Consider the following 15,020-nt stretch of genomic DNA (forward strand, 5'->3'; position numbering starts at 1 on the left):
AAGAAAATAACTCAATATAAAGTGTGAAATATACATTTAGATTTCAAATTTAAACGAATTAATTACTAAATATGTATGACAGGGATGTCAGACTGACTTTAGTGCAGTTTACTTTCACTTAGTTATCTTTCACTGCTGAATACAATTAACGACGTGCTGCTGCGTTTCAGCTCCCTTACATTCATGTTCATTCCCAGTCGCTCTTGCATCTTTCCTGAGGCCCTGCATGTATTCCTTTAATAAAAATAAAAATTGTAATACGGGATTTTTCAAATCAGTGTACCCTCTAGGGCTGCAGCTATCGATTATTTTAGTGATAGAGTATTCTGTCGATTATTCCATCGATTAATCGAGTAATTGCATAAGAAATACTTCTGTCTTATTAAAGAGCAATAGTAACTATTCAAAAAAGCAAAAACGGACAGGTCACTTAAAATGAACAACTCATGGGTTTCCTTTTTAGAAACATTTTTAATGATTGAACTCCATACAACTGACAAAAGAACTAAATCCTTTTAGTGCATTTATGTACATAGTTGTTTTGTTTTTTAAAGAAAACACTTTCTTAAATGCAAAAATAAATTTTTTAAAATTACTGAAAAAAGGTATACATATATCTTTAAGGCATAAATTAAAATTACTCTGTATTCATGTATGAGGCATAAAAAAGTTCTGACAGGATTGTATCTGGATGAGGTAGGAATGGTGTATGCATGTTCATGTGTGTGTAAGTGAATGTGAGTGAGAGTGTGTGTGTTTAAGTGTGTTAGAGAATGAGTGAGTGGCTTTAAAGGAGCGGTTTGCAATGAAGAAAAGTGAGCATATCAACATGCTCAAAACTGAGGCTTGCATTCCGCTTTGACGCAATGTTTCCTGCTGCAGAAAATAGATGGTGTAGATGTTACCGGAACATACAGAAAGCACTTTGCTATTTATATTATATTATTAACTAAGCTAACAGTTTATCTGCATACAAACAGCTTCTATTTTAACTTGTATAGCTTTACTGTAGCTTTGCTTCTATGTAAGACAAACGGCGGTGGGTGGGAGCAGCTGAAAACATCGCTTTTCTTCACCTTTCAGCTTGTTGAACAGCTGGTTTGATTACGGACTCTCGCCAGCTCTTTACCAGTAAAGGTTTAGTAGCGATTACAAGCACTACTGTTGTTTTCCGTCACTCCACCTGAGTTTACCATCTCTGTAACGGAACCGTCTCTTTACTGTTAGTGTACAGACAGGCTCCAGCTCCATGTTAAACTACGACAGCATCATTTTCACTGCTGTTGCGTTATCAGTGTTTTAGAGGAAAAATGGGGGCAGCTTGGGCTGAATCTCGTTACACTTTTTATTCACACATATGCCCATAAACACGTTTCTATCGCAGGTCTATTTTAGCCGTGAATGTGAGTGAAACGCTCGCGCTTACCTGGTACTGGTTCCGCTCTGTGGAGTGGATGCTTTCTGTTGAGACGTTGAATCATTGACGTTGTGCTATTGTGGTAAGATAATTCCGTTTTAAGATGGACACACTGTACAGTATTTTCGCTTTTCATTTGTTTGAAATGGTCCCAAACTTTAGACATTTTACGTCTTTTTCGCTGACTTTCCGTGCTATTTTCCCTGTCTTTCTCCATCTTACCATCAAATCAAACCCGCTACACATTGTGCGACAGTAATAATCCTCCGAGTGAAACACGGTGATCACTAAGCAGTCCCTAGTCGTGCAGATTACACGAAGCAAGGAAGCAAAGAATTTGCATCGAGGATTTTTTGTAATCGAGTTATTCGAGTCACTCGATGAATCGTTGCAGCCCTAGTACCCTCCTGGACATATTACATAATTTTAATATTGTTGTTGGTTTCTTTTTGTCTATTTTGTGAATTCATTCAGACCACAAAAAACGAGGCGGCGAAGTTATTTTCTCAACTCTTGAATTTGATACGTGCTATATACCCTCCTCTACAGCCAAATCCATAAGCTCTCCGTCGAAATTCCGCAAATATACAAAATTATTTGATTTTTTTTGTTCTAATGTTTAAATTAAATGTTATGGTACAGCTATTGAAATATGATGGTGCGTTCGATTATTTCTCCAACTCGGACGAAAACGTAACGGAAAACGTCACTTCCCGGCGAAAACACGCCTCTTTTATGGCGTTGATGTCGGACGTTTTCTTCCGAGTTGGAGAGAAATAATCGAACGCACCATAACAGACGTACATCGCAAATAACACTGGTTACTGTTCCAATATTGGCTAAAACTTTTATTTAAATAAATTTAGCACATAGAAAAATCACAGGCATTCCATTTGAATCTCTTCCTGAGGTTATGTTTTAATCATCTTCCATAAATAACATGGAAAAATGTCCAGCATTGCCACAGAAAGGTCATGAACCATATTTTGTTGACAAATTCTTGTTTTTAATCAGCACCCTGATATTTAATATAACATTAAATATGAACCCCCTTTGATTAAAACTAGATTTGCTGAGCACACATGCTGATGTTGGCATTCTTCATTGGGGGACAGGTTACGCAAGTTTAAGGAATACTCTACACTACCAAAACCTTTCCCGCTGCTTTAATTTCAATACTTATCCTCCTCTGTTCCAGGAGATGAAACAAAAGATAAGAGTAATCTTCATCACAAATGGGGGATAAATGTCCAATATAGGGCTGTAAAGGTCTGTGTGCCACTGCGCCGATCACCCATCATCTGTGGAGTGAAACGGGGAAGCATGGAGGTGGAGGACGGCGCTCTTCAGATGCGAGCCCGTTCCTTCTGCAGTCTGGAACTGTAGGTCTTGGACACGGTATTCCGTACGTCCAAGTACCGATCCATGCACATGGCTAAGCATTTCTGCAAATGCAATAGTGACGATACAAATTTAACGCTGATCGCGAACTAGATTCCAAAGTTTTTAGCATTAGATTTTATTATTATTACAGTGGTAGGTGTAAGACATACCGTACCTGCTCAGAGTTGTCCAGCGTCCCCCCAGGTTTGTCGATACACTTCCGAAAGCATTTGTCTGTCAGTCTCTGAAACATAAGATACTCAGTGTTACATTAGGATTTATGTCAATCTCTCTCTGAGATTAATTGTGTCGGAAGTTCAGTTCCAATTCAGTTTGTCCACCTAATAATATAACTGAGGTATCCTACCAACGGCTAGTAATAATGCAGCTCGGATACACATGAAAAGCGAAGTGGCATCAGAAGAGAGGTCAATGGATAACTAGTCAGAAAAAAGATGGTAGTTATTCTTGGGAGTTATAACTACAAACATGCACATCTCACTCATAGCATTACTGGGTTTACGATCACTTGCCATAATTCTGCAATTAATCCAGAACTAGGGTCCAGAAAGTTGATCGTACTTGCCTGTAGGAGCTCCTGCGCGTTTGCCATCGCAATCTGCACCTTCACTTGCTCCATTATGTGCTCCGTATCCATTTTACCTGACCCGGCGCTTGATGAGAAATCAGAACCAAAACCATCCATTTTCCCAACTGGGTTCCACCAAGGCCAAATATGCTGCTCAAACCACCGATCTTACAGCAACACGTGAGCGCCGCAAAACCAAGAAGCCGCTCGATGCCCTTGAGAAGCGCCGGATATTGTTTTTGCGCAACTTCCGGACGAAAGGCAGCTTGGGACATGTAAGCTGTTCATTCGGAGAAACGGACACGCGCTTGTAGTTTCCTTTGAACGTTGATTATGGTGCGTTCGATTATTAAAGTACACAGAATCAGTAGGTTATAGAAGGGCTAGTCATTATTAGCTGTGTAGCATGCTGACGTGTTCCCATGACTTCTGAACCATAGAAGGCAGTTTTATTTGGCATTCCCACAAAATATACCGAGGATATTGTGTTTCCATTAGTACAGACCTGACAGAAATTCGTATTTAGTATTTCATCAATCAGAAAAATCACCGTTGCATCCTTAGGCAAATGCACAGGCAGGTTGTTTGGCTAGAATCCTGTAGAACCGACACAAATACTCCAGCACACTGGTGAAGTAGTTACAAATATCTGAATAATAGCAGTTAATTTTGTATTTGCAGCAAAAAAAAAAGACAATTCTGCTACTTTAAACATTTAGATGCAATAAATATCAAAATAAATACAAATATTGTAACAGAAAGTTCATTGCGTTGTTTTGTCCATAAACCTTCAACAGCCTAAATGTTGTGTGTGTGATATTCACTTAATATTCTGATAAACAAAAACAACAAAGAAGCTCAAATGGTGAGATAAAATAGCAAACAAAGCTCAGGGCTGAAACAGAATATGGGATTAATGTTGCCTCCTTCATGAATGAACCTTAAAAAGGCAATCGCCGGGATAACCACTCTCTGATGGCGGTGACCCGAACGTAAACTCCAGGGAAGCCAATTCGGCCACAGCCGTGACCCCAACTTGTCACCCCAGCGATGAACCATCGGCCCGAATGTTCCCGGCACGCCAGGGGGCCCCCAGAGTCTCCCTGCAGCAGAGCGGGAGCAGAGTCAGGACCACCTTAGCCAAAAAGGACCAGAGGACTCATTTTATGGCCAAATAACCTGCAGCCCACAGGAACAGTAATAAATAATGCCAGCACTCTGCTCACCATGCACTCTGCTCACCATGCATGTGTCGCTGCCACCTTCCATGAAACCTGCACACATCATGTTTGGCGTGAGGCCTCGTCCATACACCTGCTGGCAGTCGGGCTGCTCGATGACTCCCACCTGAGCCTTCTGCAAGAGGGTGGTCAGCGATCCTAAGGGACCCAGAGAGAGGAGAGCCGCTCACAGCGTCAGATTCCCACTGCATTTCGACCGATCCATGATCTAAATGACGGCAGGACGCTGAGCCATATGAAAAGGGCACGCAGAATTTCCAGCTGTTTACCTCCATCCCACATGTACGGATTGTTTTGTTCAAAATTTCAGATTAGTATTTCGTAAAAACACACAGGTCTATGTATATACACGCACACACACACACAGCCACAGAAAAATTTAAGATACCACTCTATTTCTGCATTTGCAGACATGTAGATCCTTTCTGCCTCCAGCTGCATGTTTGAAAACAGTTTCCGAACTCACCTCCCTCCCTGAGGGAGCCCCAGCCCCCAATGTAGCACTCGTCAGTCTTCTGAAATTTGTGCACGGGGGAGGGCAGGCAGATGGACTGGATGGTGTAGGACTTCGGGGCCGGGACCGTCAGCTCCAGCAGAGCCACGTCGAAGTTCATGTTGCTGCTGTTGTAGTTTGGGTGCAGGATGATCTTCTGGAGAGGTATGACCAGCGCCCCTATCCCCGAGCGGGCCACTGAGCCCAGACTGACTGTCCATCCGGCAGGGCTCTGGTTGCTGCGTGTTTAATGTGGAGGATGTTACTGTGTGACTCAAAAACGCCCCCTGGAGGCCCGGTGTCTAATGACCAGGAGCACACAGGAAATGAACAAGCACAACTCTGGTGTAACTCTGGAGGCATGTGATGCTCTCAGATGTGTATGGCAATTAAGTGGTAGGTGATCAGATCTGATCCTGTGTTCAGAATGTTGCAGGTTCAAATCCCCGATTCTGCAAAGTGATGTCACTGTTGGGCCCCTGAGCAAGGTCCTTAATCCCCCCAATTTCTACAGAGGACTGGCCAACCCTGCTTTCTAAAAAAACGCACATTGCTTTGGATAATAGAGTCTGCTAAGTAAGTCAAATGTGAAAAACCCCAGCTGAGGTGCAGAGTGAAGAGAACGGGCCGGCAGTGGCCTATGTACCTATTGAAGCAGTGGGCAGCAGTGAGGAGCCACTTGCAGTGTATGAGTGTAGCTCCACAGCGGTGGGAGCGCTGATGCTGCAGGCTGCCCATCCATGGGAACTCGCCGCTCCGTGCCGTCAATCCACCCACAATCCTCTGGGGGCCCACAGATGGTCGGCTGCCACAGTCTGCATGAGCCCGGGCACAGGGCACCTTGCGTGACAGACACTCAACCACCTGTCTAATAGTGAACTGCGGTACCTTTCATCTGCCTGGCGGGGGCGCAGTTGAGTCAGGAATTCAAGTTGAGGGGGAAATGCCCGAGGGACATACTCACCGCAATTCATCTCATCGGCTTTGTTGGGGCAGTCTGTGACTCCATCGCACTCAGGGTTGACCTTGCTGGTGCACACATCCGCGGCACATTTGAAGTTACCACTGCAGTTTACAGCTATAAGACAGACATCTTCATCAATTCCTTTTAGGTGCCTTTCCCATTGCCAGTAGAGAATAAAATTAAGTACATTCTCTTATTCGACCTCTGAAAAATCAAAATAAAAAAAACTCAGGAGTTAACCATTTCACAAGTGAATATTGGTGGAGTGCCTTGGCTTTGTGGATGATCGAGCTGTTACCGGGTACAGGAGGTGCTGTGGGAGGCCTAGTAGGCTGGCTGACCGTGGCGGTTATCATGGGTGCAGCGGCCACGGCCGGGATCGCTGGGGGCAGGCCGGAGGCCGTCTGCCTGAGGATCCAGTTACGCAGCCTGGTGATGCGGGAATACACCCCGGGCTTGTTCATCATGGCACAGCCCACTCCCCAGCTCACCACCCCCGCCAAGAAGAAACGCCCAGGGGCCTCCTCACACACCAGGGGCCCGCCGGAGTCTCCCTGCGGCACAGGCAAACAGATACACGGCTCAGGCATAGCGCGAGCGCAGGAATACCGCAGGCTTACACGTGAAGGACGAGGCACAGCGCGAAGGACGAGGCACAGCGCAAAGGAGGAGGCACAGCGCAAAGGACGAGGCACAGCGCGAAGGACGAGGCACAGCGCAAAGGACGAGGCACAGCGCAAAGGACGAGGCACAGCGAGAAGAACGAGGCACAGCGAGAAGGACGAGGCACAGCGCGAGCACAGGAATACCGCAGGGTTACACGCGAAGGACGAGGCACAGCGCGAAGGACGAGGCACAGCGCGAAGGACGAGGCACAGCGCGAGCACAGGAATACCGCAGGGTTACACGCGAAGGACGAGGCACAGCGCGAAGGATGAGGCGCAGCGCGAAGGACGAGGCACAGCGCGAGCACAGGAATACCGCAGGGTTACACGCAAAGGACGAGGCACAGCGCGAAGGACGAGGCACAGCGCGAAGGACGAGGCACAGCGCAAAGGACGAGGCACAGCGCAAAGGACGAAGCACAGCGAGAAGAACAAGGCACAGCGAGAAGGACGAGGCACAGCGCGAGCACAGGAATACTGCAGGGTTACACGCGAAGGACGAGGCACAGCGCGAAGGATGAGGCACAGCGCGAAGGACGAGGCACAGCGCGAGCACAGGAATACCGCAGGGTTACACGCGAAGGACGAGGCACAGCGCGAAGGACGAGGCACAGCGCGAAGGACGAGGCACAGCGCGAGCACAGGAATACCGCAGGGTTACACGCGAAGGACGAGGCACAGCGCGAAGGACGAGGCACAGCGCGAAGGACGAGGCACAGCGCGAGCACAGGAATACCGCAGGGTTACACGCGAAGGACGAGGCACAGCGCGAAGGACGAGGCACAGCGCGAGCACAGGAATACCGCAGGGTTACACGCGAAGGACGAGGCACAGCGCGAAGGACGAGGCACAGCGCGAAGGACGAGGCACAGCGCGAGCACAGGAATACCGCAGGGTTACACGCAAAGGACGAGGCACAGCGTGAAGGACGAGGCACAGCGCGAAGGACGAGGCACATCGCGAAGGACGAGGCACAGCACGAAGAACAAGGCACAGCACGAGCACAGGAATACCGCAGGGCTACATGCGAAGGACGAGGCACAGCGCGAAGGACGAGGCACAGCGCGAAGGACAAGGCACAGCACGAAGGACGAGGCACAGCGAGAACACAGGAATACCGCAGGGCTACGTGCGAAGGACGAGGCACAGCATCTGGCTAGAGATTCAATGAATTCAGTTTTTCTGCAGCAGCAAGATGCTTCCACCGAAAACAAGTACTGAACTATAATGCATAACAGTGGCTGGGTATACTCATCAAAGGCGATCTATACAATAATATTTACTATGTAAATATAAATCTTTGCTATATGTTTAGGGATTTCTCAGAGGTATATTGATTTGTCTAGCACTTCCTTTTTTATTAACCCTAAAACACCAGTTTGTGATTAAAAGGGTTTTAAACTGTCCTGATTTCAGCCAATGGGGAAAAAATAAAAATAAAAATAAAAAAAATCACACCACATTACTGTGATGGGGCCACAAATACTCTGATTCTGTATAAACAGACATTTGAGAGTCAGCATTTAGAGGGAGTCACCTGACAGGAGTCCACCTTGCCCTGCAGGAAGCCAGCACACATCATGTTGCTAGTGACGGCCCCCTTGTAGACAGACAAACTGTTGCACACTCTGGAGTCGATGATCTTGACCACAGCTTTCTGAAGGGTGGAGGGCAGCTCAACTGTACGCAGGCATGCAGTGAAGACAGAGCTAAGGCCAGTACGAAGCCAACAAGCAAGTTAAACATTTCCAACACAGACCTGTAGCATATGCCGGTGCAGGGGGGCAGGGGGGTAGGGGAAAAACAGGCCCTTAGTGAATTTATCCCGCACTATAGTGTAACTTGACAGTGTTATCTGCAGCAGCACTCTGCACTCAGAGTGGTTATAACTCCTGTAACTCCTTGGCCAAGTTATTCACTGACGTTCAGCTCATTCATTTCTAATTTAATTGTTGTCCATGGGGTCGTCTCCCAAAAGCACAGCTGCTAACTATGTTAGCAACTGCTAAATAAATAAAATGTGACAAAACTCTAGCAGGCATGCAAAGTGAGGAGAGCAGGCAGGCAACGGTCCATATAGCTACTTAAGCAGTGGGCAGCAGTGCGGCGCTACATTAGCAACCTACATAGTTACAACCATGCAACTGAACATTTGGGAAACGCCCCCCTGGTTAGTTTTTGGGAAGCATCACACAGTCGTGCCCTGCAGATGCCAGGTGGCGGAGCCTGGCACCATCTTGAGGACACTCACAACTGAACTCGTGCAGCGCCCCCCAACCCGAGACCATGCACTCCTGGCCGGGGCTGAAGACGTGGGCGGGAGACGGCAGGCAGATGGGCTGGACGTAAGGGCTGAAGGTGAGCGGCGACTCCAACTCCAGCACCGTGACGTCGTTGTTGATGGTGCTGGGGTCGAAGTCCGGAGACACGATGATGGACGAGATGTTGACCACTCTGGACTCTGGCTCCTGCCCGCTTATCAAGGTGGCCCCCACCAGGGCTGTCCAGGATCGTGGGTCTTTATCTCTGCAGCACGAGGGGACGACAACAGGGCAGTGATGACGGTCACAGAGCCAGAACTAGTGGAGATGCGGCATTGGAGGCGCTCGCAGACGCCTACCTCTCGAAGCAGTGGGCCGCAGTGATGAGCCACTTCTCGCTAATGATGGAGGCCCCGCAGGTGTGCTGAGCTTGCAGCCTCAGGCTGACCTGCCAGGGCAGCTCCCCGCGGCGGGCATCCACACCACCCACCACCCGGCTGCTCATGGCGGGACGAGTGCCACACGCTGAGGAGGGAAATTACACTTACTGTTTGTACAAGAATGAGTGCAGGTACACTGGAAGGTTTCTGTTCTCATATCCCATCTTGGTATCCTTTGAGGCACAAACACACACACACACACACACACACACACTGGCCATAACCCTAATCCCAACTGCGACAAAGGTGTAACTGGTTTGAACACAGGAGGGTTGAGGTCTCCGCTCATTTAGAGGGAGACATGATTACTGGGCGGTTGTATTAGGCAGTTTTGATTATTGGGAGGGTTACAACCCCTCGTAATTTATGCCCATGCCGTCAAAATAACAGGTTTGTATCACATTGTGGGGACGGTTAATAACCCTGTGAAGGAGGTATGAGATGGGGAGGGAATGTCACCTCCAGGCAAAGATACTCACAGCAGTGGGCTTCATCAGAACCGTCTGCGCAGTCTGCAACGAAGTCGCACTCGGGATTGGCTCTGCTGATGCACTGCCCGTTGTCACAAGTGAAGGTGTTGACAGGACAACTGCCTGAAGAGACAGAGCCAGAGGCTGAGGCACAAGGTCTATAGAGACCAACTTGCTGTCAAGGAGAGCGGCGACTGGCCCATCTCACCTCTACTACCTCCAGTATTATAGAAGGACTTCCCACTGGCTCCTGAGGAAATTGAAAAGGACCATGTTTATAATCAAAACAAGACAAACAAGCACAATGGTAAATGATAAATTACATGGAAGGTTAAGACTCCAACCACCTTATAGGTCAAACCTGCTCAGTACAAACCCTGTAACCACTGGCAGCCCTGTGCCCACAGTCCGTCCTCACTGGCAGCCCTGTGCCCACAGTCCATCCTCACTGGCAGCCCTGTACCCTCAGCCCGTCCTCACTGGCAGCCCTGTACCCTCAGCCCGTCCTCACTGGCAGCCCTGTACCCTCAGCCCGTCCTCACTGGCAGCCCTGTGCCTACAGCCCATCCTCACTGGCAGCCCTGTACCCACAGCCCGTCCTCACTGGCAGCCCTGTGCCCACAGCCCATCCTCACTGGCAGCCCTGTACCCACAGCCCGTCCTCACTGGCAGCCCTGTACCCACAACCTGATCCTGCTCACTGCAGACTTAAATAGTACCATGCAAAATGATGGTGCTGATTTCCCCATACTGCGGAATCACCAGCGGCCGGCCACTGAACGAGGCATCCAGGCCCACCCTCATGATGTCTTGAATTATTTCATCAGAGTATTTTCCAACTTTGGACATTCTGAAAGTCAGTCTCATGGTCGCCAACACGCTGTTATTCACGCTCCTGGATGAGAAGAGACAGGACTTATCTACAGTATTGTGTTAAAAAAAAAAAAACAATCACAACAAGAATTCATACCGGAGGAGGGAAACTCCTTTGACATGCAGCCATCCCTTGAGTTTGGTTCATAACTGTTTATGATAAAATCAACACGAAGTGCATTGACTTACCCATAGGTTACAACATTACTGTCCACAAAACGATTGGCTACTGATGACGTGAGGAAGACCTTCCTTATCTGTAAATGGATCAAATAAAACATTTTTGGTTAAAAATTACAGTAAAAGCTTGTAATCCTGACTAGAATTAGCAATAAGAAAAAGGGCGTAACTTTGGCTTGGAGATTGGGGGGTTGAGGTCTCCACCGACTTAGGGGGAGACCATGACTATAGGGGGGTTGCATTGGCCCCCTTGGAATTCATGTCCATGCGTTAGAATCACGGATGGACCGTTTCTCTGGAAGTTAAGTCTAAGCCTTGATAAACATGCAGTGATCTCTCTAAGAGAAACGAGACAAGCCCAGACTCCAGGGTGATCCAACCTTGGTCTTCAGAGTGGCGGAGAGCACTATGGACACTGTGGCTGCCTCATCTTGCAAACTGGGATCATACTGGAGACCTTTCAGCTCCATGGTCTCCATGAAGTAATATTCCTCCTGCTTCAGGTATGCTGAAAATTAGGGGGGGAAAAATGCTGCAGGATCACAGATGCTGCCAGCAAGAACGAGCAACGTTTCATAACTAAGTCGGTTTCATTCAAGAAATTAGCTGAAGCAGCTTGGTGCAGAATCCTTTTCATTACCGATCATCATCCCAGCAAAGACCCCGGTGATGAGGCAGATCACAAAGAATGCCAGGGCAGTGACCCTACAGCGGAGCGACATGGAACAAGCTGGAAGACTTTCTGCCAGCTTTGACTTCTCCAGATACTGCTTCATCTCCATTGCAGCACGGGAACTGGGAACACTGGTCTAAAACAGAAATAAATACCCAAAACTGTTTCCTCAAAGCATCAAACGACTGCAGATTTACTTATCCTAATTTTACTTCCCAGGCTAGAATTACTCTTGACCCGATTTTTGTTGGGCATTCCTGAACTCACAAGGCCCACTTACTCATGTCTTACAGTAGGTGTCGCAGCAGAGCGACGTATCGAGTGAAAACCCAAAGAGAACAGTAGACAATTTGAAGACACTGACCCCCTTCACCCCGGGCGGTTGATGTGGCACATCAGAGAATACGGAGTTAAAGTTATTAAATAGCATTCTAAAATCAGATGGTAAGCTAAACTATTTTGGCAAACCTAGCCGAAAAGATTACATGAACTGCAAAATCATCAAAATAAATAGCGTTTTTCACCTTATATTAAATTATTTAAATTTGTTTTGGTGGGCATCTAATTATGTTCAATTATAAGTTATATTGGTAGTCATACTCAAACCTCCAAAAGTCATTAACTATATAATACGTGGGAAAATAAAGAAATCCGTTGGATTTTCTTTTGCTGTTATTCTCTTATTTGTAAAGTCAAAATTAGACACTGACAGGACACCCAAGGCAGATTGATTGTTGTAAGATTCATCTCCAATATGTCCATGTTCGGTGTAGGTGGAAAGACATAGAAACTGCTGGACAGCAGAGAATACGCATCAAAAATGCGTCACCTTCCTTAATTTAGCCTGAAATGCCGAAATACAATCAATTACACTGCAATGCGGCCTCCAAGCCACGAAAACGATGAACCTCTTATTCTTTTTGACCGTACACAGTATTTCTATACATATTTCAGTAATACTAACCCAGTTAATACGAGGCAGGCCTATTTTGATACCAAAACATATTCCGACTACTTCATCCTTATTAACTATAAAAATCTGGTAATACGGGCTTCACAAATATGTACTTGAACAGAAAACGGCAAAGGTAAAGTTATTAACATATCTCTGAAGTGGCTGAACATATTCAGAGATTTTATAAGTAAGAAGACTTACCTGTTTCAGCGTCTTTTTCAGGCGTGTCACTGAAGTGCAAAGTATTCTTTCAGCGAGAAAGGTTTCGGGACAGACCAGCTGAACTCGGCAAAGAAACTATCAAGACCACTATTATGTGCCTGACCAGAAGATGGGCGCCTAGGTAACAAAGACGGGCAGGTATCCTGCTCACCGCCCTCAGGAATCCCGCGAGCCTCCCCTCCCACCGTATCGCGTTGCAAACTCAGCATTTTCTCGTTTTTTAAAGAAAACAAACAAAAAATAAGACGATTGCGGACGAAGAGCTTAATTTCATGTGGCACGTAAATGAGATGCTTTAAAACATAACGTTATGAAGTCTGAATGACAAACGAAAAGGCGCGCGGACGTGCGCAGCGCAGCAGGTGGCCGCGTGCGCCTCGAGCTTCTGCACCCTAAGATTTATATGTCGATTGAAATGTGACACGACAGAAGTGTTAATTATTGTAACCGCAAAGTAAGCAAACTCCTAGTTATTTACAATAGGGGCGACTGTGCACACGTACGGTCTCAAGATCACAATTTTCGTTAATACAAAACAACGTAAACTAGTGTTTTCACACAGAATTTGGTGTTACACCTGTTTTCTTCGGTAAAGTGACGTTCAAAATCCACTGTCCCCATCAGCGCCTGCTACTACGCCATGACCCAGCTCTTACAAACGAGTGCAACATTGACATTTCCTTTTTAATTACAAGTTGAGCAAAAGAATAATACAGTGGAGTATAAAACATAATTTCTTTCCGAACATAGCAGCAGTCATGTTTGTCATTAACGCTTGGGGCGAAGCCCACAGACTCACAGGCTCTCTACCCAGATCTCTTTACGTCATTTAAGGGGATTCCAGTCTTTCTACAGCAACAAAAATGCCCACATTAATCAAGTTTCAGTTATTTAATATCCTTCCACGGTGAGAACTTTTAAAATAATCTTACAGGTTTCGGATTAATAAAACTCACAAATATTTTTATTGGAAACAGGAAAATTCAGCAGAAAATTCACACCTCGCATCGCAATACTGTGTTATGTTCTGCTCCATTCTGACATTACAAATGCTACAGAACAGAAACAATATAAAAATGTCATAACCTATCTCTGTAAACGTCTAAGGCTGTATGTGAACGTGTCTGATCTAATATTCTGATGTATATCAAATCATAACATTGTATTAATAAGGACATTAATAATAGCCTATTATGATAATCGTTATTATTTGGCCTAATAAATAGAATGTATTTAGTTGATTCAATAACCGGCAAATTGCCCACGTTTATGAACACCGGCACCGCTCAAACTGACTTTAGATACAGACGATTTCAGATCTTGCGATTTTCAGTTACTTGGTCATTCACAAAAATATAAACCCTGATAAGCACCTGTATTGGGCGCTGGGGATTAAGGAGGTTATTGAGTCTAACTAACAAAAGTGTTTTATAAAATATAAGGCCGCCCCATGGGATTCCATAGAGGTGCAGGCAGAAGCACAAGCACCTCTTTGTGAGTCCGCGGGGAGCCATGAAGCCCCGCAGCCGCAGCCAAGCGAAGCCTGAAGATCACAATCAGCGATTCTCTCTTCCTGTGGAATCACACTGACATTCAGACACCGCCGAGCGAAGCCTGATCACAATCAGCGATTCTCTCCTCCTGTGGAATCACACTGACATTCAGAAACCGGCGAGCGAAGCCTGATCACAATCCAAGGGACGTTCAGGCCGCGCCAGTCAAGGCGGTGACGTGAGCGACTGCCACGCGACCTTCGTAAAAACTGAAACGGAATAACGGAGCCCCCCCCCTCCCGATGTGCAAGACAGACACTATAATCCGTGAATGATTCGTTCATTCGTTTTTCCATTCAAAACCAAAAAGAGGGTTTCGAAAACCAAAATCAAAACACTGGTCAGCTACAATTTTTATTGTGCGTATTTTAAAGGAAATTTTTTTAAATGGCTTGTTTTCTGATATTTTGACTTTGGACTTTATATTAAAAACAATTCACTTGTCGTTTTTGTTTTTTTAATTATTTCAAAACGAAAATCGAATGGGCAAAATATACACGGAATGTGAGCGCTATTTTTCCGTGTTTTGATTTTCGAAACCAATATTGGGGGAAAAAACCCTCTTTTTAATTTTGAATGGAAAAACGAATGATACACGGATTCCACTATAAGCCTGACTGCTCGGTGACAGAATCAAAACT

General features: G+C 46.2%; 2 protein-coding genes across 2 annotated transcripts; both read right to left on the bottom strand.

Annotated features, from left to right (window-relative positions):
- Positions 1 to 2,238: 2,238 nt before the first annotated feature.
- timm13 (translocase of inner mitochondrial membrane 13 homolog (yeast)) lies at positions 2,239 to 3,635 on the bottom strand. The gene is made up of 3 exons (XM_048977486.1): positions 3,387 to 3,635; positions 2,976 to 3,044; positions 2,239 to 2,862 (listed from the first exon to the last, which is right to left on the bottom strand). The coding sequence occupies exons 1-3, from the start codon at positions 3,504 to 3,506 to the stop codon at positions 2,764 to 2,766; spliced, it is 288 nt and encodes a 95-aa protein (XP_048833443.1). The 5' UTR covers positions 3,507 to 3,635; the 3' UTR covers positions 2,239 to 2,763.
- Positions 3,636 to 4,206: 571 nt separating this feature from the next.
- On the bottom strand, positions 4,207 to 14,965 carry tmprss9 (transmembrane serine protease 9). The gene is made up of 16 exons (XM_048977000.1): positions 14,315 to 14,965; positions 11,617 to 11,785; positions 11,357 to 11,484; positions 10,986 to 11,053; positions 10,643 to 10,818; positions 10,132 to 10,173; positions 9,933 to 10,046; positions 9,373 to 9,538; positions 9,004 to 9,278; positions 8,290 to 8,432; positions 6,386 to 6,641; positions 6,088 to 6,201; positions 5,770 to 5,938; positions 5,097 to 5,362; positions 4,632 to 4,768; positions 4,207 to 4,492 (listed from the first exon to the last, which is right to left on the bottom strand). Exons 2-16 carry the CDS (start codon positions 11,756 to 11,758, stop codon positions 4,331 to 4,333), a joined length of 2,358 nt encoding a protein of 785 aa, XP_048832957.1. The 5' UTR covers positions 11,759 to 11,785; positions 14,315 to 14,965; the 3' UTR covers positions 4,207 to 4,330.
- Positions 14,966 to 15,020: the final 55 nt, after the last annotated feature.

Source organism: Brienomyrus brachyistius, chromosome 15, assembly GCF_023856365.1.
Source record: "Brienomyrus brachyistius isolate T26 chromosome 15, BBRACH_0.4, whole genome shotgun sequence".
In the NCBI taxonomy this organism is placed as follows: Eukaryota; Metazoa; Chordata; class Actinopteri; order Osteoglossiformes; family Mormyridae; genus Brienomyrus; species Brienomyrus brachyistius.

Excerpts from the sequence above, each read along its gene's own strand:
- timm13 (XM_048977486.1), bottom strand. The coding sequence starts at position 3,506 with ATGGATGGTTTTGGTTCTGATTTCTCATCAAGCGCCGGGTCAGGTAAA. Across the intron at positions 3,045-3,386 it reads ACGCGCAGGAGCTCCTACAG|AGACTGACAGACAAATGCTT; the intron begins GCAAGTACGATC and ends CTTATGTTTCAG. Across the intron at positions 2,863-2,975 it reads CGCTGGACAACTCTGAGCAG|AAATGCTTAGCCATGTGCAT; the intron begins GTACGGTATGTC and ends TTGCATTTGCAG.
- tmprss9 (XM_048977000.1), bottom strand. The coding sequence starts at position 11,758 with ATGGAGATGAAGCAGTATCTGGAGAAGTCAAAGCTGGCAGAAAGTCTT. Across the intron at positions 10,047-10,131 it reads TAATACTGGAGGTAGTAGAG|GCAGTTGTCCTGTCAACACC; the intron begins GTGAGATGGGCC and ends CTGTCTCTTCAG. Across the intron at positions 6,202-6,385 it reads CACAGCACCTCCTGTACCCG|CTGTAAACTGCAGTGGTAAC; the intron begins GTAACAGCTCGA and ends TCTGTCTTATAG.